Below are 26821 nucleotides of genomic sequence, written 5' to 3'. Positions count from 1 at the left end.
AGGTGGGCTGCATAAGGTTGCAGAAACAGAGAAGCAGCATGTGAGGAAGAAAGAATGATCAACTGAATAAAAGGCCTTAACTTTCTCCCATTTGACATAGCAAGGAGGAAGTCACATGAGCAGCATACAGTTTGTTGTTAATGACCCTGCAGCAGCAAACCATTAGATTGTTGACTAACAGGTGGAACTTCTGTGAACCCTGCTAACTTTGCAATGAGGTCAAAGTGATCTCTTCCATAACTGGTATGTGATGAAAAGGCTTGTTGCTGTGTGTGCTGTAGCCTTCTGTTGAATGCACAAGTATCCGTTTTCTTTAACTTGGCAGAGGCAGTGGAGTTGATGATTGCAGTTATCAGGTAGAGGCGTTTGTGGTGTTGAAGCCTGTGAGAGCCCTACACTTGGTGCCATGTATATATATATTTTTAAGAACCGTACAGCGGGTATTTCCTTGGGGGTTTTTTATTCTCCTCCACACGTATATGTTTATATAACAGCTTGTCTTGTGGTTTTACAAGCAAGAAATGCCTTAACATATGTAATTTATTCTTTCCTTCAAGGGGGTTAACAAATTGCCTCTTTGTTTCCTAAAGGAAATATTGGGGGGGGAAAGGATGTGGAATGTTACAAGCTGAGATTAAAAAGAAATGCCTGGAATCTTGGATAGGAACCACATAAAAATGCACTCAGTCTCTCTTTGAAAATGAGGATTGATCTGACAGTTTTCTGGCAAGCTCTCTATGGTACTTGGAAAAAGCAGAATCATATTTGAAAACTGATTGTTGTCCTTGATAAAATTACCAAAGAATTTAGTAGACTATTTTCTATATGTTTGTGGATAGAGGCAAAGACACTTTACTTAAAAAAATAAAAATGATGAAAAGAGATTAGCACATTTCTTGCCAACTGTAAAGTAGTTCTGAAGATTAATGAAGGACTGCAGCCAAAGATAAAGGATGACTGAAGGAATATTTTTGACCCCATTGATTTGATTGCAGAAATCATGAAGGACTTTTAAATTTTCATTCCCAAAAGTATGTAAAAATATCTGATACTGCCAGCTAGAACTGTGAAATTCAAAAAGATTACGCAGCAAAATGAAAATTCTTAAAGAACAAATGTGCCCTATGATCACTTCTGTAACATGAATTTGGCAGTCTTGTAGGGTATAAAGAATGTGGTGCAAAGACAACTACTAAGACCATGCAGTCAAAAGAAACAGAATCAGTGTAGATGAAAATTGGGACCTAGTTGGTGTAGGGGACTAGTTTTCTGATTGGTAATAGGTAATTGCTAATAAAAGCAGATAGAAGTACTCCTCACTCCAGATAGGTTTCAAAGTAACAGCCGTGTTAGTCTGTATTCACAAAAAGAAAAGGTGTACTTGTGGCACCAGATAATCAGTTTGACGTTTTTCAGCTATCATAAAACTGAACATTAATTTTTAGCAAAACTCTGCTCATGCTTTAGCCAAAACACGGCCCTCTGGAAAATAAAACTAAACATAATAAGAAGCTTTGATTTATGTCAATATTAATAGAAGGATGAAGGCAAATCATAAGGGTAACAGTCTCAAGATATCTGTATCACTTTATAAAATTCCAAGAGCGTGTTTTTGATATCACCTTTTTCGTATGCCTTTTTATCCACAATACTAGCATGATCAAATCCTTATATTTTATCATCCCAGTGATACAGTATTTTAATTTATCAGTCAAAAAAAAGATAAGCAGAGCATCTCTGGGTGATTATAAACATGCCTCATCTAATATAATAAAGCACAAGACTAGGAGATTTTTGCCATTACAGAAATGCAATAAATGTACCAGTGTGCTATTATGAATTTATCTGCACAAAATATTTCTGAGTACTTTGAATCCTGGGTACTTTGAAGCTTGGGCACAACATCATTCTCATTGAGTTAGAAATGTAGCATTATCTTCTAAAAACACAGCTAATTTCTGATAAGTAAATAATTCATCCAACATTAGCAGGTTACTTTAATTTAGTCCCCTTCATAAATAGCAAAACTCCCCTTAAAGCACCCAAACTAACCACCTTTTGAGGAAAGAAGCAAGGTCAATTACATATCCTCATGGAGTGAGATAGCTTGGGCTAAATGTCAAACGCTTGACAACATTTATCCACATCTAAGCCATTGTGTATAATTACGCCCTCTGACCTGTTTGTTCCTCCTCCTCTCATGCTCACCTCAGAGTAAGAGGTGGCTTTCTTTGGCCTGTTTGCTTGTTAGAATGTCAAGTTATATCAGTTCTAAGGCACTGTTGGTAATGTCCCTTGAGTGACGGTTAGGGTGAATAGCAAGTGTGAAAAATTGGGACAGAGGGTGAGGGGGGTAATAGGCACCTATATAAGACAAAGCCCCAAATATTGGGACTGTCCCTATAAAATCAGGACATCTGGTCACCCTAGTGATGGTTTCCAGTCAGTTGTTCTACCACATATCTCTTGACCAAAACTAAACATGTTCTGGCCAAGCATTTGGGAAAAATCCCCCAATAATAACTAGGGCTTCAAATATATGAGTGTTGTTGTCAAGCTGTGAAACTTAGCGTTGACTCTTGACTTTCCTCTCTTGTGCTGCAACCATAAGAAGGGCTGGACCTAAAATTACTTACAGTAACTTACACCTCAGATGCACAGAGTGGTGAGCTAATCACATTTATAGACTGTAGGCACCTGAAAAGTATAGGGTTTTCTCTTGTGAAACAGCCTGATAATGCTCCTGTTTTTTATAAACTGTATGAATATCTTTATTTGATAAATTAAGGTGCATTTCTTAGAGTGTAAGCTCTATGGGACAGGGACTTTCTGTGATTGTGCAGCATCCCGTACCAGAAGGATCCAATCCTGACTGAGGCCTTTCAGCACTGCTATAATATAAATGAATACTATTTAATAATAATAATGGGTTTGTAATTATACACAATATTGAATATTTTATGGATGTCTGACCAAAATCTTTGGGTCTGTGACACTCCGTGAACATATGTGCATGCACTAACATACTATATTAGCTCACATGGTCTTGTGCTTGCATTTCATTGGAATTACCTCCATGATGGTGTGTGCATTTTGGAAGTTATCTGACCAAGAGTCATTCATCTGTGCTACTCTGATATACTAGTTCTTGTTTTCCTTTGATATGCCATGACTTGTCTAGTTTTGCTCTATTCAGAACCACCTAGAGAATATGTCCATTACATTTTCATTTTTTTGTCTTAGCAATTCATTTTCAGCAGCAAAACAGAAGTTGGCGATATGTTTATGAATATCTGATATTTGAAGGTTATAGTGTGTTGTTCAAATGTTGGCTTTCTAAACCTTGAGGCTTTAGGAAAAAAGACTATACTTTGACATTAGGGCTTTCTGCCATAGTTTGATAGATCTCTAAACTTTAATTCCACATTAATGGTCGTGAATCACAGCCCCAGGAATTATTTTAAAAATATATATATTATACACACACACACACACACACTCTGTACATAGGAAGAAAGCAGTTGGTTTCTAACCTAATTCATGCAATACAGACCACAACAGTCTTCACACTTACAAACCTAGTGCACACTCACCACAACCAGTTCACATGTGTGCAAATCAGTAGTCATCTTACATCAAACCCCATCTAAAGCCAAATAAAATCCTTGCATCTGTTGGATCACAGAAACCCCCTTGGGAACTGCCAACTGATGTGCTGAGACTACTTCTAATCCATTTTCCCTGCCAGCTTGGGACTCCAGAACCCTGCCTGGTTTGAGCCAGACATGCTTGCCTGGTACAAACCCAGACCCAGGTCTGAACAACGTCCCACAAAAGCTGAAGGCTTAACTGAAAACAGCTTAAGAAGTGTTCCTGTCTCCACCACCCAGATGTCCAGTTCCCAATGGGGTCCAAACCCCAAATAAATCCGTTTTACCCTTTATAAAGCTTATACAGGTTAAACTCATAAATTTTCGCCCTCTATAACATTGATAGAGAGAATCATAGAATCATAGAATACCAGGGTTGGAAGGGACCTCAGGAGGTCATCTAGTCCAACCCCCTGCTCAAAGCAGGACCAATCCCCAATTAAATCATCCCAGCCAGGGCTTTGTCAAGCCTGACCTTAAAAACTTTCCCCTTTTTGTTTTGATTTGGGATTTTTTTTGGTTAGTGTCATGTTTTTGGGGGGCAGGGTGGGGGAGGGTTCTGGGGTTGTAAATCTATATTATTGCATTCAGGATTTACCAAAGCTTGGATCACAGGTGAAAACATATCTACATCTTTACAAAAAATAAAATTGATACCTGAGATTGTTGCATAATTCTGAGGCCAATATGCATTCTTTTAATGAAAGTAAATTAAACCAAGTTAAATATTTTATAGTAAAGCATAAGGTTTTGTTTGGTTGACTTATGAACCTGATAGCAATGTTCACATTAGAAATACCTACATACATTAGAAGAGTGGTTCTCAAACAGGGATATGCAGAGGTCTTCCAGGACGGACATCAACTCATCTAGCTATTTGCCTAGTTTTATAACAGGCTAAATAAAAACTTTTGAAGTCAGTATAAACTAAAATTTCATACAGACAATGACTCCTGTATACTATACACTGAAATGTAAGTAAAATATTCCAATTGATTTATTTTCATAATTATATGGTGAAAATGAGAAAGTGAGCAATTTTTTAACAACAGTTCTTTTAAGAGATTATTTATTATACTTATTTACACTTTATATTTACAAGACACTTAACTAAACTTGATTAATCTGCACAACCAGAGGACGTCTCTTCAGGGTATTATCTCCATTTAACAGATGAGGAAGAGAGGTTAAGTGGGCTTGCACAAGGAGAGAAAATCCATGTCCTAGTCCGCTACTTCAACTAGTAACATCCATTTTATTGAATAATTTCTTGCCTGGCACGTCCCATTCTTGGTACTTTTGCATTTTGTACAATTTAATTTGTTTTGAGATTCAAATTAAATTGAGGAAATGAATTGGCATGTTAATGTTTTTTTTGTAATTCATGTGTCCATTGTAAGGATCTTCTGTCATGTTTTTGCCCTAGGTTAGTGTTGTAAACAAGATGCTGTATTTCAGTGGGTTTATCAGTGAATTATTTTTCCAGTAAGAACAATGAATTTCTCATCTGGCAGTCAATATTATTGCATAGTGTATTTGAGCTTGTAAGGCAGTGAATAATTAATAATCCTTCTGCCATTTGTGGGAAGAGCTTCTAGAGATGCATTCCCATGGAATTGTACAGCTTGGAAATTATTTAAATATTTGTGTCAAGTCCACAAAGTAGAATCTTAATAAGCAAACTCAAATGATGTATCTCAGCAACCTGTCTTTTTCAGGTCTGCCATGTCCAGAACTACCATTGATTTCAACTGGGCTTTCTGGCCTTAATCCTGCACGAGTCAAGTCAATGTCAGTTTTCCCAGTGACTTTAATGGGAGGCAAATCAAGTGTTTGCGTGTGGAAGGCTTGCAGGACCAGGACTTCTATTTCGAAAAGCTGTATTCCCACAAAGTAATGGGACATAAGTGTATATATTCAAGAGTAAAATATGTGGTTTATTGCCTAATTACCTTCAATGCACTGCTAATGGATTTTCTGTTACATGCTTTCTTAGGTCAATGGAACAGAAATCGAATATGAATTTGAAGAAATTACATTGGAGAGGGTAAGTATGAATTGTTTTTTGTATTATAGAAACCAGTGAAAATTTGATTTTCTGTAGCACAAATTAAATTATGATGAAATAATATCATGAAAGCTCAAATTCTAAATTCCTTAGTCAGATAACATTTTCCATTTTAAGTGAGGACTTCAGGATTTGTCCAATAGTTTGTAAATATAAGAACTTCAGCAGTGTCAGCCTTTCACATGTTTGCATGTCAGGATCCAGAACACTTTTCCTATTAATAACTATTACATGGTGTTGAGGTCTGAGTACTAGGAAAAGACCATCAGGTGATGGAACATCTGGGTGCAGAGATTATTTTCTTTGTACTTTGCAAGCTGGAAGTATGGAAAGCTTTCCTCACTTTTAGCCTCCTTGACTTTCTTGTGTGTTCATGAGGAAAGAAGAAATTTAGCACAGATAAGCGCTTTATAGAGAGACAATGAACAGCCTTTCAAATGTTAATGTTGTAGTAACTGTGTAAAAACAAAAACAACAAGGAGTCCGGTGGCACCTTGAAGACTAACAGATTTATTTGGGTTTAAGATCTGAAGAAGTGGATTTTTTTACCCACAAAAGCTTATGCCCAAATAAATCTGTTAGTCTTTAAGGTGCCACTGGACTCCTCCCTTGTTTTTGTGGATACAGAGTAACACAGCTACCCCTCTGATACTGTGTAAAAGCAGGGTCCTGTATGTATAAATGTGTATGTGTGAAAGCATGGACAATATTTGTACAGACTTATTTCTTATCAATATTAACTGTGTGTGGTATTAGAACTGAAACCTTGTATTGTTAGCTGTGCAATTTAAACATAGCATTGGAAAACGTCCAGATTTAGGAATCACTTGGTATCCGGTCTTCCTAGCCTCAGTGACGTGTTTGGTTGCTGGATACATAACTTTTTTTAGACTGCAGAAGTAGACTACAGACCTCTTTTAATTATCTTTAAACTAGTATAAACAGGCTATTTTCTATATAAAATAATGGAAAGCAAGGCCTGATTGATCAAAATATGACAATAAGGTGCCACAAGTACGCCTTTTCTTTTTGCAGATACAGACTAACAGGGCTGCGACTATGGAAACCTAACTATTCTTAAATAGCTAGTAAGGGCTTGTCTACATGGGGACTAAGTCAAGTTAATTTGGTTTGAAAACATTTGTGTACACATGACACAGGTGCCGAGGAGGCTGAAATTTAAGGTTTGATTTATTGTGCTGTACTGCCATGCTAACTTCTGTCCCAGGTGTCCATGGCTACAACCATTGTAGGCGGTTGTGACCTAACATTCCAGCCTCTCTCCCTCCATTGCTCCACGCTATCCATTTGCTTCCCCCCTCCACTGTGTACCTTTCCAAAATGATGGTTACTTCAGTGGTGCAGTTGCCCTACATCTCATGCTAAAGCCCAGACTACTGATCTTTTTTAGGCTCACTCTGGAGAAGGCATTTGCTCACGTACCTATTTTTCTTTCCCCTTCCTTCAGCTGTCCTATCTGGTGAAAATCCCCCCGCTCCAAAACCCCATTCGCCAGCTCCAAATGTCTGCCATGGCCTCTACCCTATTCACTTCCATGCAAGATTCACATAATGAAAACATTATTTTGTGTGAAAGGCAAAAGTATACAGAGACAGTGGTTACAGAAAAGGCAATTTGGTTACTGTTCTCACTTTCTGAGAGGTAGATGTGGATATTTCAGGCCTGGATCTTGCAAGCCAGGTACAGCTCTCTGCTGAGGTTTTTTTGCAGGTTTACATGAAGAAAGAATGGTAACAGTGACTGCTTCAGGCAAGCATTGCAGAATCCTGTTTTTTCTCTGCACTTTCACCACGTATGCAGGAGGGAGAAGCCAAAATTGCCATGCTCCGAGCCCTGAGGGCAATGCCCGACATGCTGGGACACTAGTTCCAGCTCGGTTTTTGTCCAGAAATTGAGTCATAGCTGCACAGTCATTTTCCATCAGTATTGCTTATGGCTCCCTTCCACTCCTGCAGCAATTTGGGGGGACAATCCTGGTGAATAACCTCGTAGCATACCTTCCTGGCCTGCCCTTTGCTTTTTTTAAACAAAGCCATTCTGTGCCTTCTAGTCACCCACCTCCACGTGTATTGCTCACCATCTCTAAGATTCCCCCAAGGCTGGGAAGAATCTTGAGGAGGTAAAGCCAGAAACATGTATATCACGGTGCTGTCACAGCTTTTTTAGAAAATGCACAATAGCTGTTTATGAATGTTTTTACTACTCCCACATACACAGCTCTTGTACCAGCCAGAACATCAAGGATGGGATCTTTTATCAAGACAGTGGCTGGCAAACCTGTCAGAGAGAAAAAAATGAAAACTCATGATGAAATGTTCATAGACATTGCAGAGTCCTCCCTCAAAAGTGTGGAGAGGTTGAGGGGTTTTTTTTTTTTTTGAGGACAAAGAAGGAATCAGATAAGACGCTCTCCAGGGAGGTTGTTGTAGTGACCAAGTACAGCGTGGCAGTTGCTAGGGAAAGCATTACTGTGACCAAACACAGTATGGAAAAAGATAGGGAGATGCAGAAGCAACTCCTGGAGGCAGTACAAAGCCAAAATGCTTTGTTGCAGCGCATGTTACTATAGGGCAGCAGGTAATGCAGGGCTGTAAAACAATATATGCAGCCCCTGGGCAATACAGGTTAGTGGAAACTTTTCCCAACTGTACCCCCTGCCCCCTGCAGCAGGGCTCCCAGAGGCCATTATCAGAGACCCTAGCTTAGGGCACTGAGAACACTGGAACCTGGAACCCGAGCTCTTTTGAGTCCTCTATCACCCCTGGTAATTCGAGCCTCGCCACTCCACACCAGACATCCCATGCACAAGAACTGGTAGAGCCAAGATGCATATTCACCTGCAATTTTGCGTTGTGTTGTGCACCGCACTCTTGCACTTTGTTGGTTTGTTTCACATCCGGTTTAATGAAAGGGTTCTTTGTAGTTAGATTGTTTTTAATATATTGTTTCATTCGTGTTTCAGTTAAAGGTTCATGTCTGTTTGTTACATAATAGATTGTTCAGTAATACAAATGTTGAAAAATTCATTCATAAGGAGTTAGTTCATTTTTACACAGAAACTAATGAACTTTGCTCTTATCTATAAGGTTTTACAAGCACATATAGGCAAAGACATAAGATAAAATAGGAATTGCCTCAACATTGCACTTCCACTGCCCATAAACAACACGGATTTGCACAAAACATTTCCAACCTCCCCCCCATACACACACACATAAATAGCTGGATATACAGCTGCACAATTTCAGGTATGAGACTCAAAATAAGAGCAATAGGCATCCCCAATGATATTGCCCTGGCTGTTGGAATTTTTTATTGGAGGCCTTGCTGATTGCCCGAACCTCTGAGCAAGTCTCTGTACCTAAGCCTCTCACCCGCTGCTAAGGGTTCTCCCTTGCTCTGACAAATATTGTGCAAAATACAACATGCTGCTATAATCTTTGGGACACTTTCTTCTGCTGCTTACAACCTATTCCACAAACAGTGCCATCTCCCTTTCAAATGTACACACCACTACCATTCTGCAACAACTGAGGTGGCAGTTAAAAGTTCCTGCCTTCAGCCCAAGTAGCTTTTGAATGGCTTCAGAACAACGGAAACTGCACACTACTTAGCAGCAGAGGATAAGCTGGGTTTCTGAAGATAACTGGAGCAATCTCCACACCATTAATTTCCCTAGTGTTCCTGGAAGAAAACAGTCCTTTCTCCATGACATTAAAAAGAGTTGAGTTCTGAAAGAACCTAGCACCGTGGATCCTTCCAAACCACCCAACATTTGTCTGTAAACCTGCCCTGATGGTCGACAAGCTCTTCAAGCACTATGGAGAAATACCCCTTTCTGTTTATGAATTCTGAGCTCTAACTGGGGGGAGAGGGGTAAAGGGGGGAAAAAAGGCACGCAGATCCCATCAGTTTCCCCAATACAGTTTGTCTGCCAAGCCATCAATAACCACCAGAGCATTAATGAGCTGTATAACCTGGTGCAACAGCATCTTTTCGGTAGCACTACACATCTGAATGACAGTGGCCCAACAGTCAATCTCACCACACCAAATTGGTTCACTACAGACCAGTAGCATTCAGGGATAGCCAGCTTCCAGATGGCAGTTGGGACCTGCTTGTCCGTGGGTATGTGGCATTGCATGTTGGTACACTGCCATTGTATCTCTGGGGTTAGTTCAGCACATATCTTCAGAAAGACTGCCTTCCCCATCCTGAAATTCTCTCACGGCTGCTGGTCATCCCAGGTCTGCAGAACAACCTTTTTCCACCAATCCACACTGGTTTTCCTAAGCCCAGAAACTATTCTACAAGCTATGAAGCTGCTTCAGGAACTGGACCTCCACTATCACTTGCTTGGTGTCTTCCTCTTCTTCCTCATCTGTGTCCCAGTTCCATAGCTGCTGAAGAACCTCCTGTTACTGGAGATGCTGCTGCTGCTGCACCTGCCATGTCGTCTGCTTGGTGGTGTGGCTGGCACAGTTGAAAGACAAAAGTCATCTGCCTTTGAGTGCTGAAATACAGACCAGTCAGCCTCTCTGTGTTTGAGGTTGCCGGCATAATGGCACGAGGAATAAATTGGGTCCATGCTTGTTGACCGCAATTCAAAAATGGAAGTAGCCCTCCAAGAAAGAAAGTATGGGGTGGATGCAGATGAATCATGGAAATTTTAACTAGCCTGGCTTCTGCTGTGCATATCACAATACACACCAAGAAAAGTCCCAAAATGCACACCGCTCAGAAGTATAGCAAAGGACCATAGAATATTATCAGAGAATGCCATGACCTCAGTTTGCCACGAACCGCTGCTACGTATACACAGTGATGCTCATTGGCAGAGGACACACCATCCCATGTGCACACTATTACTGGTACTATGCATTACCTGGCACACATAAAAAGCTGATGGTTAAACTCCCTGTATAGACAAGCCCTGAGAGTAAATGACTCATTGCACTACTTCTTCTGCACACTGTACCTTTAATTGTCTAGGAGCAGGAATATCATAACCCTTACACTTTTAAGGGACACAAGTTTAAATCTGTATTGATAAGTTTTCCTATACACTTTAAAGCAAAGCACAGGAAGAGTCACTCTCTGTGTATCATCACAATATAATGTGTAATAGTTATAGGCATTTTTATCTATCGTTTCTCAAACTATTTGGGCATCTCTAGCTATTTATTAGATTAGAGTTTTCAAAGGTCACTGAACAGAACACATGCCTCCTGGGTAATATTTTAATTTTTAATAGATGTGTAAAGTTATCAGCTTACATAGTACAGAAACCAGTGTGGTTTTTGCCAATGCTAACGTAGATAATTATTCCTATTATATTTTAAATGTTGTTTGGTAAGCATTTACACACACAGTTATAGTTCCTGGGGGAAGGCACTTGGAGCAGCAGATTCTGTGGCTACTTGTTCTTACTACTTGAAATGTTCAGTCACACTTATCAGTGCTATTCTCAGAAATAGGAATGATAAAGGATCTGCATCTGTTTTTGTGAGAGAGATAAAATACAAGTTATTGCCTTTAAATGGCTGTTATCCATTTATGTTACAGTGACAGTACTTTCAGAAGAGGTGATAAATACTTCACATTAATTATCCATTTTCTTCTATAAAGAGCCTTAGAAATTAGATTGGAAAATTGTCTCCATTTAATGGCAAAGCTGCAAAAATATGTTAGGCCAGTGGTTTGGAAATACAAAAACTATAGTACATCAGTAGCAAACAGTACATAATAAGCTTCCCTTCTCAGTGCAGATATCTGAGCTACCGTAATTTAGATCTCATCAGTTATTTACTTCATTTATGATACTTTCCTAAAACTTGCAATTGCCAGCTAGCTCATGCATCCCTGAATTGTAGCTACAAAATAATGTAGGATTACCAGACAAAAATAAAATGGATTGCTGTCCCTTGGGACAGCTGTGCTTTTCCCCGCTTTGTTAATTGTAACAACTAAAGAAACAGAGATTAGGCACTGATTGCATTGCAGAGCATTGCCCAGATTCCATAAGCTTGGCAGTGCCAAAGTTGCACTCTTTTGTGGTTGACCAGTTGGTTGCAATATTGATTGTGAGAAAAGTCTATAGGGACCTGGCGTTGGCAATACTCTCTCTCGGAGTGTTGAAAAAATCGTAAGTCAGGCATAAATACTTAATAGAGTAATTAATCACTGGAATAACTTTACCAAGCACCATGGTGAATTCTCAATGACTGACCATTCTAAAATCAAGATTGGCTGTTTCTCTGAAAGTTATGCTCTAGAAATTATATTGGGGAAGTTCTGTGGCCTGTGTTACACAAGGAGTGAGACTAGTTGATCACAATAGTCCCTTCTGGCCTTGGAATCTATGAATTCTCCCCCAAATTATGATATTTTTTCTTGTTTTTATTTGCCTTCTGGCTTTTAGGTTTTAAATTGCATTTGGGTGATATTATCAAACTTTTCTCTATAACCATTAGGGTGACCAGATAGCAAGTGGGAAAAATCAGGACAGGGGTGGGGCGTAATAGGCACCTATGTAAGAAAACCCCCCAAATATCAGGATTGTCCCTATAAAATCAGGACATCTGGTCACCATAGTAACCATGAGCATCACAAACTTACTGCTTTGGTTGGTTGGTTGTAAATGAAAGCTGAGATTCTCACATAATCACAGGATTCCAAGAGCTGGGACTTTAAGAAAAATACCAAATATTATGAGACTTGTAATTAAAATTGCGGGAATAGTTATGCTGTGGAAACCACAGAACTGAAGAATGGGGCACAGTCACAATAGTAGTATAAGAATTGGGAACAGCAGTGTCCTCCCACGCACTGCTGGGGAGTCTTGTATATCTAGGCATCAGACTCTGGCAGATTCCCCTCCTTTAGAGACCTGGGCTAGGGCAGGAAGTGCAGGAACTCCGAGTGTGGAGCCAGCCACAGAAATACGTTCTCCTTTGTACCTTTGTGGAATACTCCTTCCTCAGCTGCACCTTGAATCTGTCCCACAGTCTATATATATATATATTATTCTTCTAGTGCATACTGATATAGCAAAATTACATTAATAGGTATCAGACAAATGTGCAAAAAAGTTACACGTTTAAATGCTTCAACCACCTTAGAGATCATTTGATTTTTCTATACTAATTTATGGACATAAAATACAGATCCAGCAGTAGTATAGCGCTTGGCAGGTTGCAATAAACTTCAGTGCCCAAAAGCACGCTTAGTATTCCTCAAAATAAGCCATTACTTTCCTCTATCTTCAGTAATAAAAATACACCGTAAAAAGGAAATGCTGTGTAGAATGACTTGCATTAGTGCAGTGGAGTTAGGCCTCCGTTATTTCAGGGCTGTAAAATGCATCAGATGCCTACTAGGCAGGGGGCTAAACATAAGCCAAAGATAAAGGGCAGGATGGGTGGCCTTAGTGCAGAGACAAAGCCCAGACTAGCCACTGGACACTACTGTGAAAGTTCAAATTGCAGGAATTCCCAATAGGATATTGCACCCATGCTTGGAGGCACCATCTCTTCTGTGTGTATGTGGCTGATAAACTTGGAGCTCTTCCCTCTGCCTGTGAGGAATTCTCTCTGCCAATTCAAGTTGGAGTCTCCTAGTTATTGGGCAAAGAGGGCAGGATTGAGCATTCGAAAATTACAAGTCAAACCCCAAATGCATTATTTTTTGTTAAATCGAATGATTTTTTTGAACTTGGCTTCTGGTTTTTGAGCGTTTAGGGGTCATGTTTTCCAGCATTTCTGTGCAACCAGCGAGGCTAGGAACTAACTTTGAAAGTCAAGTTTCTCATGTAATCACGTGACTACAGGAGTTGAAACTGTAAGAATAACACCAGATATTGTGCAACTAATGATATAATCATGAGAGTCAGCAGCATGGAGAAAGGGATCTCTGCTAATTTATGCTTTCCTAACCCAGACCCAACCTCTCCTGTCCCTAGTCACCATCAGCCCAGTCCATCCCACTAGTAGGCAACACATTACAATGATACAGTCGTGCACTTCTCCCTGGCCCTATCCTCATCTTGCAAGGCATTACTTCTGTGGCTGATATAAGCTAGGACTAACCCCTTCCCCTCTAACTTATAGCTCACTTTTCTCTGCTTAGGTCCTCCTCTTTACACACCCTGCTCTCTGAGGAGAAACTCATTTCTATTGTTCTGCTTAGCCCCTACCTCATTGCTATCCCTCAAGCAGCTGAGTTATTTGCTCCACATCCTCTTCAGCTGCCCTCCCCTTCTACCTGGCAAATCTGTAAGATAGTGCCTAACATCACTCAACCTACCCTCAGCTGGCTGGCAGAAAACCCGACACTTTTATTTGCCTAGATAGCACTTCTATTTGTCCCAGGTTTCTGGACAATAAGATTTTCCCCCGACTGGTAACTGATAAGGCAATGAATACCAGACCTGCTGAGGAAATTATGATGGATTTTGCTAGCATATCAGCAAATATCAGAAAGGGACTGTGAAGAGGGTTGGAGAAAGGCAGGGAGGAGTTAGATAAACCTTTTAAAATAGTTCATGGCCAGTTCAGGGTTTGGATTGAGAATGTCTTCATTTTTTTTCTGGTTTAGTTGGTCCATTCTTATGAGTTTGCTAAAAAGAAATTCACTTAGTTACTAGTAGAGTTGATTTTGAAAAAATTGGTATTTCCATCCTGTAGGATATTCCAATATTTTGACATTTTCTTTTCATCCCAAATCAGTATGAGAAGTCAAATTTTTTTTTGGAGCTTAAAATTTGGAAAAAGATTTGGAAATATTGAAATATTTCAGTTTTTTACTTGATACAACATTGAAATGTGTCTCTCTGAGTGCCGTGGTGCTGCCTGGAAGTTCTCTTAATCTCCCATGATGTCCCACAATGGTTCAACCAAGTGGAAGACTGGTGCATTCTGGGAGATGTGGTCCAGTCAGGAAACCCAGCCCACAGAGAAGAATGGGCTCATGATGCACCTGAACTGTAACTCCCATGAGGCACTACAGCAGTTCAGGTGGATGCAGTTCAATGTTGAGTCTTGCTGAAATGAAACATTTTGATGTAGTTCAATGAACAATAATATTTTGATTTGGGTTGGCCACACTTAAATGGAAAATCAAAAACTGTTGGGAAATTCAGTTTGGAATTTCAAGTGGAAAATTTGGATTTTGAATAAACTGTATTTTCAATCAAGAAAATATTTTGATGGAAAAAATCCATTAGAGAGAGACCTTTGTCAGATCATTCTGACGTGTTCTATTTAGTGTCTGCATCTTGACTTCCTCCACAGAGAGGTTGAAAATCTGCCTCACTTAATTATAAGAGAGACTGTAAAAGATGTTGCATTTCAATTGCACTTCCAGAGGTCAGCATTCATGTTTCAGCAGAAAGTGGTTTTGGTTCTTATTTTCCAGCTCCGAGGGGATGTGGGCATTCTTGCTGGAGGAACCTGGACAGGGTTGGATTTCCAGAGCTCCCCAGAATTCAGGTGTCTAGTTTGTCATGCTATGTGGAGTGGCTCACAACTGAGAGTGCCTATCTCAGGTCAGACTGTCAGAAAACAGGGCAGACACCCCAAGATGGTGGTATGTTCTATAATTAGATTTCACCAAGCCAGTAACAAATTTGAACTCCTGGATCACTATGCCAGTCTTACCATAGAGTCACAGACAGTCCCCTTAGATGCTTCAGTCTATCTTGCCACCCAGACAAACTGGACTTGTGGTAAAAAGAAACCTATACCAAAAGTCACGTCGCATCAGGTTGCTCCCAGTCCCAAGAGACCTTTCACTTGCTCCAGATCAATTGGTACTCTATATCTTACACCAAAGACAAGGCTGGTAACTAATTCTAGAGTAAACTAACTAAAGGTTTATTAGCTAAGAAAAGGAAATGAGAGTTATTGAGAGGTTAAAGCAGATACAATAAATGCACAGATGAGCCACATTCTGTAATGCCAAAGTGATGTAATAAATTGCCAGTTTTTCAAAAGTCTTTTCAGGGTGCCCAGGTTGTCTCTGGGGATCTCCGCTTTGCATTTCATACACTTCCCTGTAAGAGTCCAAATAGTCTAGAGATTCAGGATCCTTCCTTGAATCCATACTTATCACTTCTTCTCACAGAAAACAAACTGACAGTGTCACTGCCCACATGGCCTTTCCTTTGATGATGGAGTGAGGAATGCATTTGGAGTCTTTGACCTCCCATCATCACACACAATGATCACTTGCTTTGAAATCAGCACTTTGCTATTAAAGTTCTTCGTTTGCATTCCACCAGGCTTCTTTCTCAATGGATGAGTTATTTAGTTACAGGGGTACACATGATGTAAATGTTTGCTACTACATTATAATGGGATACAGATAAGTGAAAACAATGCCTGTACATCCCACTAGTTTTCATGAAGTTTAAATGCCAAATATATTCAACAATCACTTTGAGCTCTAGTAATACACAAGTGTATTGGTTGCGGCTCTGGCATGAGCTTGCACCTGGTCTTCCAGTGTCACATAGTCAACTAGAGGTTGAACCTTTTGAACTTAAGTAAATTTTAGGGTCAAAGATTCACAAACAATCGGTCCTATCTAAAAAAGAACAACTGCAAATTCATTCTCATCTGCTTCTGATGTAGTAAGGAGTCTACATGAGGTCTGTGTTTTTCTCTCCTGTGTCCAACAGGTGCACGAATAGGAATCATTCATTTAATGATGCTGTTTTCCGCACCGACTTCCCTGGTGGAAGCCAGGAAGTTTCCGAATGCATTCCATAGAATATTGAAGAGCAATAGAAATTGGAATGTGTTCCATTGTACAGTGCACAGAATCCTATCTGGTTTGTGTAGCCTATATGAGCTGCTAAAGTAAAAATTTTATTTACAGTCTGAATTTTGGCAGGAGTCTTTCTTGTATTTATGTGGTGTCAGCTGGGAGCTATGTCTGGAAAGTGAGCGTCGAAGTCTAAGGCTTTTTTTTTTTTTTAAAGCCTCTAGACACCAGCCATATTTGTGTATTGTTCAGGCAGCAGCATGTTATGACTTCAATATTGAGAAGGGGTCAGAAGGCGTTGCAATGGGGAGGGTGCAGTCCTCTGCAGTTCACAGCAAGTAAATGACAGCCTTGAGGGAGTTATCCAGGAACAGCTAGAATGGTAGAAATGTGTTTTTAAGATAGACCATCAGATCTTTACAAAGCTCATACTGTAAAACAGTGTGCAGTGGATTCCCTTGAGAAGTGCAGGGTGCATAAGTCAGCACCTGATGATTGACAGTAGAATGGTCTGACAAAACATAATGGTTTAAAAAAAAAAACTTCTAAAATTAGCGTCCCCCAAGTAGTCGTGTTGCTCTGTCCAATGCACGCTGTTGTTCTCTCTGTTTCTTCAAGTGCATTGTTGTTGTGGATACCACCCGCTTTTCCGAGCTTTCTGATTAGGTGCTTTTTTTAAATGCCATTTCTTTACCTGGCCTAACATGCTTCCTTAGTGAAAGCAAATGGTATCTCTTCTTGGCAAACTCAGACTACAGTTACTGTAATAAACAAACCCAGTCCTTCCTGCCTGCTGGCTTGTGGCAGGGTAGTGACCTAAGGGTGTTTTAAAGAAGAGAGAGAGTGGCCCTGCATAGCTTACCTACACAAGAATGAGCATTATCTGTGTGTAGAACTGAATCGTCGGTTAAAGAAAATAAAATGCTAATCAAGTCTTATTTGTGCAAGTGCAATCAGCCTGTGATACTACTAGTCCTTGCCACAGTCTTGGGTGCTATGCAGGTCAACTGCCTTCCCAGTAACAACTGCACCTCACAGAGGAAGGGTACTGATGGGATGAGAAGCTGAAGGAACCTGCTATTCAGGGCTTCCTGCCAGTCCTGCTACCATGACACTAACATAGTCTGGCCAAGATTTTCAGACGTGACTAGTGATTTTGGATGCCTCAGTTTTTAGTTGCCAAACTTGAGACACCTTGAAAATGCCTGGCTTGAAAAAAGGGCTGAACATCCATCCAAGTCCAGTCCCAAGTTGGGCACCCACAGTAACTAGTCACTTGAAAATCTTGCTCTTCATTCTTATCCTGTGAGACAGCAGCCGTCACACTGAAATAACTGCTTGTTGGAGAGGGGCGTCTTTTTTCTGGGAGTCTGTCTCGCTAACTCTGGATACTTCTATAGCACCTGTCCCTTTGGAATGTAAGTGTCTGAAAGGTGGAATAGCTTGGGGCATGAGAGTTGGAGCTACTGCAGAGAAGAAAGGGGGCTGTGGCCATTGGTCTATTTGCTTTCTTGCTCCACATACAACATCTGGAGTTTGAAACTGAATTGTTCCACATTCTTGTCTCAGTTTGGATTGCTGGCATGGGAGGCTAAATACTGGCTTGGAGTAAGCCTCAAATCCCTCTTGACGTATGAAATAGATTGTTAGTGCTATTGTTGTTAGAAATGAATAAATTGGGAGTGAGGTGAGGAAGAGATTAGATAACTTGCCCAAAATCCTACTGCAAAGCTGGAGCAGAGCCCAGGACTCCTGACCAACCGCATGAATATATTCCCTCCTAGAATGGGCATAATATAGACGGTTTCAGTACGAGTCCTTCCAGATGGGCGAAGTTTATGCAATGCATGGCAAATCCTAGCTAATGGCTTTGCATCTAGTATCTACTTACAAGGAAGACTTGGCCACTATTTTAGCATCTTTACAGCTGAAAAGTGGTTGCATTCTTTCCCAAACTGGGTGGTTAGAGGACTCTAGGGCCCTCTGTCAGTCTGAAAAACAAAAACTCAGCATTGTTGGGTAAGGAGAAAAAGGCAAGTGCCAAGGGACTGCTAGGAAAAACATTTTAACAGTTAAGATTTTATAGCGACTCGAGGACTGGGGAAAAGAGAACCTGAAAAAATATCTCATATTTAGCTCCCTTTCAGCAGTTGTCAAAGAAAACTTTATTTTCATATTGTTACTTTAAAGGCTTACATTTAAATTTAAATGCCTTAATGACTCTGCATGGACAACAGCTGTGCCAAGTGAGAAAGCTGTAGCTCCTTGGATTTATCACTGCTATCCAGCGGCATGTCACATAGTGCCCCTCAAAGGAGTAGTTTATCTCAGTCACTTCCTAGAGACATGAGTGTCCCCTCCCACATACACACAAGTTAATATGTCATGTTAGAAAAACCTATATTTTTAGTTCACATTTGAGGTTTTAGAGCTCTCTAGAGCAACAGATCTTTTTAATGCTGTGAATTACTGCTTTTTCATCTATTTTTATGACAAAATATCCTCAATACTTTTAATAACTTGCATAAATTGTATATAGTGGCATCTGTATTTTTTGTGGTGAAATTTAGTGAGTCAGCTAGTCTGACTGAAATAGTGGGGGATATTTATGCTGCGGATGAGCTGCACTGTAGTAGATTAGGGGGTAGGGTATAGAAAGGAGTTTATTTTTATGTGGAAAACTGGTATCCAGAGACTAATGCTGAGATTTTAAATCACTGTAAACATTTCTCTATATTAAAATAGTATATCAGGTTTATACAGTATAAAAGTGCTAAGGTATTTTAGTATTTTATTAATCCTTTTGAAGTTTTCAAGGCTGCTGCGAACAGGAAGAAACCTGTTTGTTTGGAGGAATCTGATAAATAATTTTAAATTAAAGATCATGGATTGTTTCAGTCTCACGTGCAGAAAATTATGTAGGAATAAGTACTTTGCATGTCTGCAACACCTGTAATCCAGGGACCTCAAAGTTGTTTGCAAACATTAACACACTTAGCCTCACAATGACTCTTAGTGATATCTTAAGTATTATACCCATTTTATAGGCGGAGTTTAAGGAGGTGTGTAGAGGTTATGACCCGGCCATGGTCTCTCAGAAAGTCAGGAGCAGAACTGGGAGTAGAACCTGGAAATCATGATTTCCATTGCCCTGCTCTAACAACTGCTACTTCTGATACCTAAAAAATTATTAGAGGGGTAGCCCTGTTAGTCTGGATCTGTAAAAGCAGCAAAGAAGACTCTTTGCCGCTAAAAAACGATGTCCTTCATTATCTCTGCTAGTAGGGCCACTGTTAACTCACCAGAGTTGAGTCACTAAGCATACTGGGCCATCTCATTCTGAGAGGCGCAAAATACAGAAGTACTTGTGCAATAACTCACTTAGCACAATTCTCTTGCTGCACTGAAGTCTCGCAGAGGGGTTTGTACAAAGAAATGTGTGGGAAAGGATTACATAGTCTATCCATACCCCAGACAGCACCGTGAAGGTGACATAAGAGTAAAACTCAAAAGTAGCATGAAAATTCTCCACACGTTGGTCATAATAAATATTCACCAGTAAAGAAAATGGAGAAGAATAATGTTTTTGTTTGTAATATCAAAGGAAAACCTGCCTGTGCTTAGTACAGTGAAAAATATTCTTTAAGTTTATCTCTATAATTCTGAAACTTTGAGTTATCTATTACACAAAAGTTGTTTCATATAATTTACAGATGCCTATGTGCTGCTTGAAGTCTTGCACTGGAATTTTCCACATTTTTCTGTTTTATTCAATTTTAAATTGACATTTATTTTTCAGATGCTATCTATCTCATTCTCTCTTCCTTACTCAGTCACCCTCTAGTATACACCAGATAGCTTTAGTGAGTAATTCCTCCACTCTGTTTTTTTCACATGAAAATTGCCTTTACTTGGGATGTAACTTTTCAGAATAGAACACTTGATTTATTGGCATTCTCTGGCTGATAGGCACATGAATGCTTAGACTGACAGAGAGCATCCAGTTTTCAAAAGGAATGTTTTAAATGCATAGCAGATCATTTTAATCTTCAAAATAATTAAAACACCTGTTTAAGTGGGGATTGTCTTGGAGTTTTAGACCTAATCCTGCAAGTTGATCCATGGCAGCAGACTTCTGCCCCCATGTGTAGCCCCGGTGAAGGTCCTTATTGGTCTAAAGGTCCTACCATTCAGATTAGTTCATCAGATCAAGGCCCTGGTATCAGAGTTTAATGTGGACACGGTGGTGTTCCCAGAACCCCCTGATACTTGTCCAGATTTTCAGAAAGTAATATATGAGCATCAGACTCTGCTCAGTTCTGCTCTTTTAAGTCTATATAAGAAGCTGATAAACAGGAAGGAATCCAAAGGCATCTCTCAGCAAACATGGAGTTGCCTGCCCAATAACATTTTAAATCAAACAGTACCAGCCAGTACTAAATGGAGGTGAAAGCACCAGTCTTTATAACTAGACGTTGTATGTTCCCAAATGAATTTACCAGTTCTAAAAAAGCTACTGCAGCATTACTGCCAGGGAGTGCTTTGATAAGAAGAAATAACAAAGGAATGCATTCCTTTTGATGCCTGGGATCCTGACTATTGAACAAGATGCATCTTTCGGAACTTCTTTTTAGTAGGGTGGGGAAGAACCTTACAAAAATTAAGTAAGACTTATTGAGGAGCATTATTCTTAGAAGCTGTGTGTGCAGAATTCACTTGGCTCCCTAACAGACATTAATATAATAATAATATAATATTAAGGAAAGAAAAACATTAATTTACTAATACAATAGATGACTCTCATTCTAAGCAAGGATGGCCTTTTTCTAGGCTGACCTTTCTAAAAGTAACTTTGAAATATTGTATTTGTCTTTCAAGGGAAAATAACTTTTTGTATTATAGAAAGATTGGCTTCCATTTCTGTTATTAACTCGCAATTGATTTCAGTGCATAAATTAGTGGTACTCCACCTTGAAGAGAGGGAGAGCTACTTCAGCAGTGAATAGCATCACAGAGGGAGAAAAAATAATCCCCTCACTATATCATGCTCTGCAAATGTGGTGGTTGTGCATCACAATGTGCTGATATATCACAATTTAAAAAAAAGTGTAATCCACTGCCAGGATGTAGCACCTCCGTTATTTTCTGCTATTCTGCAGTGCCATTTGACACAATCCGTAGATCATCTTTCTTGCCCTTAGCACACCCTCTTTCAGCCTCCTTTTTTCAGGCTCTGGGTGGGGGAAAAAAAAGAGAAGAAAGTTATTTCTCTTCATAACAGTGAGAGAGATTTGATCCAGTATGGTTTTTGGTACTGTATTTTTACAGGAACAGCTGTCCAGACCTGTAATACTGAAGGCAAATGGTCTGCTGCTTGAAATTGTGTGGACCAATGCCCTCTTACTTTGGTTCACACAATTTCATTGGTGTGCTGGGGGTTATATAACTAAATTAAGAGCAATTGCATGCCATGCATGCATGTTATATTACTAGATACCACTTCACACTAGGAAGTATCATAGCTGGCAAGTTTCTGGCCTGGCTCAAAGGTCACCTCATGTGGTGCGATGTGACACATACAAATAGTGAATTCTGACTCCGCTATATGAACCCTGTATTGAGGCTAGTCCATTTTCAAATGATGCTGCTGGTGATCACACGCAGCACAAAATACAGTCCTTCACCAAAGCAATAAACAAGAGCTCCTGTTAACCATTTTTCAGAGTAGCAGCCGTGTTAGTCTGTATTCGCAAAAAGAAAAGGAGTACTTGTGGCACCTTAGAGACTAACCAATTTATTTGAGCATAAGCTTTCGTGAGCTACAGTTTCTAGGTCACCACAGAACTGTATCATGTTCCTGGGGGTGGAGGGGCAGAAGGTAGCTCACGAAAGCTCATGCTCAGATAAGTTGGTTAGTCTCTAAGGTGCCACAAGTCCTCCTGCTCTTTTTGTTAACCATTTTGTGAATTTAGTTGCGTGGTAGTTGTAGTAGTGTGTAGATTGCCACTGGTTTGGGTAAAATTAAAGAGGAAGATAAAATAGCTAAAATTGACTCATGGAGGCCAGGTTCTGTCATCTTTGCCCTTTGTCGAATAGTACCTTACACTGCAAATAATCCCATTGATTTTGATGATAATTAGGGCCCTACCAAATTCACAGCCATGAAAAGTGTCACGGACTGTGAAATATAGTCTCCCCCATGCAATCTGGCTATTGTAGGGGGGTTGCAATATAGCCACCCTTACTTCTGCGCTGCCTTCAGAGCTGGGTGGCCAGAGAGCAGTGGCTGCTGGATGGGCGGGCACCCAGCTCTGAAGGCAGTGCCGCCATCAGCAGCAGCGCAGAAGTGAGGGTGGCATGGTATGGGGGGGTATCATTTTTTTGGGGGGTGTAGGGCCAGCCGTATGGTTGGGCACTGTGGTTGCTCCTGCCACACACACACGCAGCCAACCCAAGGCCCCTTTAACTTCTGAGCATTGGGGAGGAGCAGGGTTTGGGGCACCCTGGCCAGAGGCTCCTACCATGCGCCAGGCTCCAGCTGCTAGTCTTGGCCAGGCTGTGGAGGGACAGGACTTCCTTTTCCTCTGCATTGGCCACTCCCAGGGCTGGGTCAGACCCACCTCTGGTGCTGGCATAGAAGTAAGGGTGACAATACCATGCCATGCCACCTTCACTTCTGCGCTGCTCCCTTCAGAGCTGGCCTCACAGCCAGCAGTCACCACTCTCTAGCTGCCAGTAGCAGTGCAGAAGTAAGGGCAATACTGTGAACTTCTATAATAGCCTTGCAACTCCCCTAAAAACCCCTTTTTGGGTCAGGACCCCCACAGTTACAACACCATAAAATTGCAGATTTAAATATCTGAAACCGTGAAATTTAAGATTTTTGAAATCCTATGACTGTGAAATTTACCAAAATGGACTGTGAATTTGGTAGGGCCCTAATGATGATAATAGTATATAATACTTTTCATTTGTAAATCTCCAAAATAGGCAAGTATCATTATCCCCATTTTACAGATAAGGAAATTGGGGCACAAAGAGGCAAAGTGTTTTGCCCAAGGTCAGCCAGCAGGTCAGAGATAGAGTGGGAAATAGAATACAATTCTCCTGAGTCCCTGTCCATGGCCATTCTCCTCTTTGATTTCATTGGCACTGCACGTGGAGTAACAGCCACCTTTAGGAGGCCATACTGTTACTCCTAGTAGCAGCCAGCTGTCCCAAGGCTTGGCTTCTCCTCGCTCCACAGTTTTTGTTTTTTAAAAAGCGTCTATATTATAGATTCCAAGGCTAGAGTGGACCACTGTGATCATATAGTCTGACCTTCTGTACAACACAGGCCTTAGAACTTCCCCAGCATAACTCCTAGAGCGTATCACTTAAAAAAAAATCAATCCTGACTTAAAAATTTTCAGAGATGGAGAATCCACCATGACCCTTGGAAAGTTGTTCCAATAGTTAATTACTGTCACTGTTAAAAATGTACACCTTATTTCTAGTCTGAATTTGTCTAGCTTCAGTTTCCATCTGTTTGATCATGTTATACCTTTCTCTGCTAGATTGAAAAGCCCACTATTACATATTTGCTCTCCATGTGTGAGGATCTGTGCAAGAATGATACCAGCTACTAGGACATGGCAGTCTGGCCTGGTTGTCAGGATGGTGGTCAGGAGCCAGAGGGCAAAGTGCAAGTCTGAGACTAGGAGTCCGAGCTGGAAGTTGGAGCCATGGTCAGACAGGAAACAGGAGTAGGGTGACCAGACAGCAAGTGTGAAAAATTGGGACAGGGTGGGGGGTAATAGGAGCCTATATAAGAAAAAGCCCCAAATATCGGGACTGTCCCTGTAAAATTGGGACATCTGGTCACCCTAAACAGGAGCCAAAGGTCAGCGCTGAGTTGGGAGCCAAAGAGCCGCAGTCTAGGGTCGGAGCCAGGGCAGGCAGAAACCATGGCAACAGGATTCAGGGACTGGAATAAGGCCAAGGGCAGGAGCTAGAAAGAGGACAAGGTCAAAGTCATGAACCCAGGACTAGGCCAGGAGTCAGGTAGTGGAGAGCAGGGTCTGTAGCAGCCAGGATCCACCTTGTTACACAGACAACTTCCTTTGTCTCTTTCTGGCTTAAATAGTCTGGCACAATCGAGGACTCCAGAACTCCTCCAATCAGGTCCCTGTGGGGTGGTATCTTCAGTGGACTGTAAGGCCTCAGAGCTTCCAATTCTCCTGTCACTAATAGAGCCATCGGATGGTGGCATGGATGTGGCAGTGGCCCATGGGCCCACGTTCAGAACCTGTGCATCCTCAAACCATGTAGGTATTTATAGACTGTAATCAAGTCACCACTTAACCTTCTATTTTTTAAGCTAAATAGATTGAGCTCCTTGAGCCTATCTAGGGTTGCCAGGCATCCTGTTTTCAACCAGAATGCTCAGTTGAAAAGGGATCCTGACAGCTCTGGTCAGCACTGCTGACTGGGCTGTTAAAAGTCTGGTCAGCAGGGCTAAAGCAGAATGCCTGGCTCTGCATGGCTCCCAGAAGTGGCTGGCATTTCCCTCTGGCTCCCAGGCAGAGGTGCAGCCATGGGGGCTCCATGTACTGCATCTGCCCCAAGCACTGGTTCCAAAGCTCCCATTGGCTGGGAACTATGGCCAATGGGAGCTGTGGGGGTAGTATCTGTGGATGGGGGCAGCATGCAGAGTGACCTGGCTGCACCTCTGCCTGGGAGCTGGAAGGAAATGCTGGCCACTTCCAGGAGCCGTCTGAGGTAAGTGCTGCCCAGAGCCTGCACCCCGAGCTCCCTCCTCCATCCCAGCCCTGAGCCCCCTCCAACACCCAAACTCCCTCCCAGACCCCGCACTCCGAACCCCTCAGTCCCAGCCCAGAGCCCTCATCCCCAGCCCCACCCCAGAACCCCCAGGCGGAGCCCTCACCCCCCCAAGTCCCTGCCCCCAGCTCAGAGTCCGCACTTCCAGCCAGAGGCCTCACCCCAACCCACACCCCAACCCTCTGCCCATCCCAGTGAAAATGAGCAAGAGGGCGGGCGAGAATGAGCAACTGAAGGAGTGGGGATGGAGTGAGCAGGGTGTAGGGCCTCAGAGAAGGGATAGCGTATGGGCAGGGCCTCAGAGAAGGGGTGGGGCAGGGGCCGGGGCAAGGGTGTTCAGTTTTCTGCATTCCGAAAGTTGCCAACCCTAAGCCTATCACTTAAAAGATCTTGTTTAATTATTTATTCATTCTCATAGCTCTTCTCTGAGCCATCTCCAATTTATTAACATCCTTCTTGAATTGTGGACACCAGAACTGGACACAGTATTCCAATAGTGGTGACACTAGTGTCAAATACAAAGGTTAATTAACTTCTTCTCTTGAGATTCCCCTGTTTATGCCTCCCAGAATCACGTTAGCCCTTTTGGTCACAGTGCTGCCCTGGGAGCTCATAGTCAGCTGATTATCCATGATGCCCAAATCTTTTTCAGAGTCACTGCTTCCCAGAATAGCGTCCCCCATCCTGTAAGTATGGCCTATATTCTTTGTTCCTACATGTATATACTGTCATATTAAAATAAACATTGGTTGCTTGTGCCTAGCTTATTCAAGTGATACAAATTGCTCTGTATCAGTGACCTGTACTCTATTTACTATGCTTACAGTTTTTGTATCACCTGCAAAGTTTGTTTTCTTCCAAATTAATAATAAAAATTTAAAATATCATTCGGCCAAGAATCAATCCCTGCAGGACCCCACTTAAAACACATGTTTAATGATTCTTTGTTTACAATTATATGTTGAGACCTCTCAGTTAGCCAACTTTTCAGCCATTAAATATGTGCCAGGTTAATTTTATGGCTTTCTAGTTTCTTAATCAAATTGTCAGGTGATGTAAGACATGTGACTTGACAGAAGTCTAAGTTTATTGCAGCAATAATATTAACTTTATCAACCAAACTTCTTATCTCTCTCAAAAAAAGATATCAAGTTTGACAGGATCCATTTTCCATCACCCATATTGACTGACATTAATTTTATTGCCCTTCCCTAATTCTTTATTAATTGAGTCCTGTGTCAGCCACTCACTTATCTTGCCCCTGATCGATGTCAGACTGACAGGCCTATAATTACTTGGATCATTGCATTTACACTAGTAAAATATTGGTAGAAGATTAGCTTTCTTCCAGTCTTCTGGAACTTTTCTGGTGTACAAGGACTTACTGAAAATCAGCATTAATGGTCCAGTGCGCTCCTCAGTCAGCTCTTTTAAAACTCTTGGATGCAAGTTATTTGGACCTGCTTTAATTATTATTAATTATTAATTAATTATTAAT

The 26821-nt window shown here is 41.0% G+C and overlaps 1 protein-coding gene across 7 annotated transcripts in view; it reads left to right on the top strand.

Moving 5' to 3' along the window:
* DLG2 (discs large MAGUK scaffold protein 2) overlaps positions 1–26821 on the top strand; it is a 1498860-nt gene that overhangs the window by 968644 nt on the left and 503395 nt on the right. For all 7 annotated transcript variants that reach the window (XM_077807758.1, XM_077807786.1, XM_077807801.1 and 4 more), the window contains one exon: positions 5647–5697. In XM_077807758.1, coding sequence (XP_077663884.1) covers positions 5647–5697 — 51 coding nt within the window. The remainder of the gene's footprint in view (positions 1–5646; positions 5698–26821) is intronic.

This window comes from Eretmochelys imbricata, chromosome 1 (genome assembly GCF_965152235.1).
Source record: "Eretmochelys imbricata isolate rEreImb1 chromosome 1, rEreImb1.hap1, whole genome shotgun sequence".
Classification (NCBI taxonomy): Eukaryota; Metazoa; Chordata; order Testudines; family Cheloniidae; genus Eretmochelys; species Eretmochelys imbricata.
Note: the sequence above shows the minus strand (reverse complement) of the source record. Positions and strands in the feature narration are given on the sequence as shown.